Here is a 5,035-nt window from a genome sequence, read left to right as displayed (position 1 = left end):
TGATGTCAGTGTTAAATAATTGTTAATATACCCCACACCTAAATTAATATATGATCAATTGTCTGTATAATAAAAGTTAAAAATAAATGAGAAAACCTGTTACCTATTTTTTACTGCTTTGATTGTGATTTCTGATTTTAAATTTGAAGCATCACATCTCTTGGTTTGTAAAATGTATCTTAAAATGTATTTAGATTTAGTTTATTTAAACCATGAATATATACAAGGTACAAGGTACAAGGTAACTTTATTGTCATTTCTTCTTAAACGTAGCTTGAGCTTGAGGAGTCTCACAGCCTGGGGAAAGAAGCTGCTCAGTAGTCTGGTGGTTCAGCAGCAGAATTAAATTTTTCTAGATGGCAGCATATATATATATATATATACACACACACACACATAGATGTATGTGTGTATGTATATGTATATATACATGTATATATGTTTTGTGTCTGTGTGTGTAAGAAAACAATACCAGAATATCCAGCAGATATACCCCGTGCTGTCATAGTTAACTGACACAGCACATGTCAAGCGTTAGGATGAGGGGTCTCATTTTCTTAACTCCCTCTCCACCATGTTCTCAGCCAAATGTAGCCCATGTCTGCACATATGACAGCTATACTGCAGGAGGTCGAGTTGGAGGAGGAAAACCACAGATTTCACTCACTCACTTCCGCACCATGTGAGCCTCCGAGACTGAAGCTCATTTGCTCCCGGTTGGACCACCACATCCTCCGGGAGAGAGCAGCAGCAGACCGGCGCATCCGAGGCTTCCATCCGCCGGCGGAAGCAGGACTTAGGGTTAGGGAGACCGGAGTCCAGAGAAGAGTCACAAGCGGCGGGGAGCACAGAGCGGAGCCTCCTAGCGGCACAGAGACACAGACCCTCCCCGCCAGAGAGCTCAGACCGGCCGCCAACATGACTGCAGACGTGGCGGTGTCTCTTACGGTGCTCGTGGGGATCGTCGCGCTGAGCGATGCGACCCGCAGGTTGTTGACCAGGGCCCTCGCGGACACCGGGCTTTCCGTGTATGCGGTGGAGCTCGTGTCTACCTTCCAGCTGTGCTGCTGCACGCACGAGCTAAAGCTGCTCTCGGAGGTGGGCGGGATCGAGCCTCAACTCGCGCTCACCTTGACGTACCTGGCGTCCGTTGTTCATGGGCTCACCTTCAGCGGGGCCATCGGTAACCCCTCTGGTGCGCTCGAGCACGCTTATCACGCGAGGCTCTCAGGGGGGTGCGCCCTGCGCCGGATCGTGTGCCAGTTCGCCGCGGCTGCCGCAGCGCGATTTGCGGCGCCGGTGATCTGGGGTATCGGGTTGTCTGGACTGCACATGCGGCACAAGCTGCTCGGTTACCGGTGCATCAGCCCCATTCACGCTCCGCTGCTCAAGGCCGCCGCTGTGGAGCTCGCGTGCGCCTTTGCAGTTCAGACTGCTGTAACGCACACGCGAATGGTGGAGGCGAAATACCGCGTGCACGCTGTAGCTGCGGTCATCGCAACAGTAGTTTATGCAGGTGGTGACTTTCTCTATGTTGTTGTTTATTTTAACGTCATGTGATTGTTTTATACAGTGATTGCATTATTAATTTAGACACAGTCTAACTTCAGTGTTACTTATATGATAATATGAGGTCAGAGGTCAACCCACAAGACATTGTTAGTTGCAGATCTCTGATTACATGCAGCAGATTGAAGTTTCTTCAGTTTCTTACATTGTAAAATCTAACAAGTTGATTTTACTTAAAATTATCTTGGAAACTGACCTGGTACCCTATCTCACCTGCAGGTCATAAGTTGATGTCTGCAGCTACTTTATGCAAATTAAATCTTAGAGGCCTACTGATCCAAATGAATGGCATGAAGATGGTCTTATCAATTACAATGATCAAACTCATAAATGTGAATGAAAAAAAGTCAGAGTATGTTACCATCCAGTTAGTGACTGAGGGGAAGTGGAGAGTGTGGAGTTTAAGACATTATGGGCTTTTATCAGGGGATGCGGGGGATCCTCCACTGGATCTTTTTTATAAACAAGCTCTATTTTAATACTTTTTATGCACTCTGGCACTTTGGATACTAAAAGTACAAAAAATCCCAGTCTTAATCACTTTATTCTTATTGTGAATTAGAAAATGGTTGGGGGGGGCACTCGACACCCTATCAGGGGCCAGATTTAGCCCACAGGCGATAAGTTGAGTATTCCTGCTGTATAGATTTAAAAAGCAATTTCATTGCATGTCTTCTATTTAATATTTCACAGATTTTTGAACTTGGTGAATATGAAACATTATTCAGCACCTCTCCACCAAGATTTAAGGAGCACATTTAACTTGTTTGTTTTGGAGTTGTAAATGAACAGACAGTAACTTCAGTTTTGGCCTTAAAAGTTTATAAATGTGTGTGTTTGTGCAGGTGGCAGTGTGACAGGAGCAGTGTTTAACCCTGCGTTGGCCTTCTCCACACAGTTCCCCTGCAGTGGACACTCCTTTCTAGAGTACTGCCTGGTCTACTGGCTGGGCCCACTGCTGGGTAAGACCCACTGATGCATGCTGATGCCAGGGTATCTGCAGACCTTAAAAAGTCTTGAACATTGATTTCATGTTTTCCAAGGGCCGGCTATTAATACTCAGATGTCAAATATGGAAAATCTACAGAGAAGTCTGGAAATTTAAGCCTGGAAAAGTATGGAATTTTGAAACTAAAAATGTGTAGGAACCCTGTAAAATGTTTTTGTTAGTGATTTTTTTGCATACTGGTGCCCTTTTTGACTTTTTTTGCCCCTGCCTCTCAGATAGCCTAAGTCCGCCACCGTTTCAGAGGGAAATACTGCATTTACTAAACACATTTTGTTGAGCAATTTGGTTCACATACAGATAATCAGTGCTGGAAGAAGTACTGACATCTTTTACTTAAATAAATACTCTGTTACAAATAAAAGTTCTGGTTGACTTAAGTGAAAGTACAAAACTATTAGCATCAAAATATAGTTAAAAGTACTAAAAGTAAAAGTTCTGATTATGCAGAATGGCCCATTTCAGAATCTTAAAGTACTACTGAATTATAATTATTGATGTATTTAGGTGTTCATCATTAATATTGCAGCTGGTAAATGCGGAGCTCATTTTAAATACTTAACATACTGTTGGGAAGTTTGACCCTTTGAAACCTGGATCAACATCAGTTTCTTGTGTTACATTCAGACACCTTTCAAAAGTGTTAAGACCTTTGAAACCCGAGCAAATTGGGTTTTTATGGTTGTTGTTTTTTTAACATGGCTAAAAAGACAACAAGCAACTTGGTATGAGATGCCCTGCAAACTGTAATTTGTAAAAACCAACAAGAAAATGAACATAAAACAAAAAGGCAGAAAAAAGGGCGAGAGACAGACAAAGAGAGAGAAAAATATTAGAAAATACTTATTAGACAAGAATTATTAAATTATTTTAATTATGATTAGATATTTAAAGTTAATGACAATTTTTTGCACTTTTTTTCCAGAACATTCCTGTTTTTTGTGCATTTTTTTGTTTTTATTTTTATTTTATTTTCTGTAGGCTAATTCTGGGCAAGTTCTTGTGAAGGTGCTAATTGCCTTACATGTTTTTGAAAGACATTAAACCAACTTGCTCAGGTTTCAAGGGGTTAACCAATAATAAAAGATCATGATTGATTCAATTTTTTTAAATAATGTGCATCTACAATGTAATTTATCAATTAAATGTAGTACAGTCAAAAGCACAATATTTCTCTTAGAGATGTAGTGTAGCAGAAGTATAAAGAAGCATAAAATAGAAATACACAACTTAAGTACAAGTACCTCAAATTGTATTTGAGTAAATGTACTTTCAGGTATATCTTCACTCATTCATTCTTTCACCTGTGATACTGTGAAATATTACAAAGGTGTTGCCAGTTTCAAATTGAGATTTTGTTTCTGAAAGCAAATGCAATCTTCCTAAATATAAAATGTACCTGTGCCTTTTCTTCATCTCCTCTTCTACATTTTGGCTGTTCCAGGTATGATGAGTTCCGTGCTGCTGTTTGATAAGCTCATCCCTCTGCTGACGAGGAAATCAACGGCTCTCCATCTCCCCCTGGAGACCAAGAAGAGGACATGAGCATCGCCAGGCAGCGTTCAAACCCAGAGTACATGTGGGGATGTTGTCACTGACTCAGTGTTGACGCTGCTAAGTTTAAGTAATCACACGTTAGAAAAAGAACAACAGCACTTCTATGCACTTTTTTAAGAGACCTCAAGAGCACATCCTAGAAGCTAAACAGAAAACTTAAGACTCAAATTTCAGTGTTTTGTGAGATAGACCTCAAGGCATGCAGAAATTGACTGTCCAAGTTTTACTTTATGAGGCGGTTTGTCGAACACTAAAAATCATTGCTATGCTTGTTTCTTCAGTTTACATTCATACTATTTAAAAATGTTGACCTTTTTTTTAAATCACAACGCTAGAGCCAAAATCACCTCCACAACTGTTCAAACACATAAGAAACATTAAATATCTCTCACTACAGTACCAACCATTATAACTAACAAAAGGTTTGCCTTTTGCATGACTTTTAGGCAGATTACAGCATGTTAATGTCAAGTCCTGCAAACAAGTCTCGTAGTAGCAATAATATACATTGATATATGGTTTTTTTTGTTTAATAAAATAATTTACTTAGCTAATAAATAAACATTTCTAAACCTAATGGGAAGTTGAGAATTGGGTGTTCTCAGTGAAATGACAATAACCTTAATTTGTTGAACACTTTTCTTCACAAAGTTATGAAGTGTAATTGTACATCTATGTATATATTTAACCATGTTTATACTTAATGTGACATTCCAGAGGTAAGCACAGTGTAGGAATGTAATGTACACAGGTTTGTTAGTTTTGCACAGATTTAACTGGTGCCTTTGACTTCTCTGTAAAAACTGGAAAGGCAGATTAAAACTGTGAAATTACTGCTTTGTTGGCCATTATTCTGAAATACAATTAATTGATTGGTTGGTTTATGCAAGGTAGATTAAAACA

The 5,035-nt window shown here is 39.8% G+C and overlaps 1 protein-coding gene across 1 annotated transcript; it reads left to right on the top strand.

Moving 5' to 3' along the window:
* Window positions 1-824: 824 nt before the first annotated feature.
* LOC121964070 (aquaporin-11-like) lies at window positions 825-4,120 on the top strand. Its single transcript, XM_042514296.1, has 3 exons — window positions 825-1,516; window positions 2,415-2,531; window positions 4,020-4,120. Exons 1-3 carry the CDS (start codon window positions 919-921, stop codon window positions 4,118-4,120), a joined length of 816 nt encoding a protein of 271 aa, XP_042370230.1. The 5' UTR covers window positions 825-918.
* The last annotated feature ends 915 nt before the right edge of the window (window positions 4,121-5,035 follow it).

Source organism: Plectropomus leopardus, unplaced genomic scaffold (genome assembly GCF_008729295.1).
Source record: "Plectropomus leopardus isolate mb unplaced genomic scaffold, YSFRI_Pleo_2.0 unplaced_scaffold13890, whole genome shotgun sequence".
Taxonomy (NCBI): domain Eukaryota; kingdom Metazoa; phylum Chordata; class Actinopteri; order Perciformes; family Serranidae; genus Plectropomus; species Plectropomus leopardus.
The sequence above is the reverse complement of the archived record's forward strand: the minus strand, read 5'-3'. Positions and strand labels throughout refer to the sequence as shown.

Coding starts and splice junctions, on each gene's coding strand:
- LOC121964070 (XM_042514296.1), top strand. CDS start 919: ATGACTGCAGACGTGGCGGTGTCTCTTACGGTGCTCGTGGGGATCGTC. Junction 1,517..2,414: donor CGCAACAGTAGTTTATGCAG/GTGGTGACTTTC, acceptor GTGTTTGTGCAG/GTGGCAGTGTGACAGGAGCA. Junction 2,532..4,019: donor CTGGCTGGGCCCACTGCTGG/GTAAGACCCACT, acceptor TGGCTGTTCCAG/GTATGATGAGTTCCGTGCTG.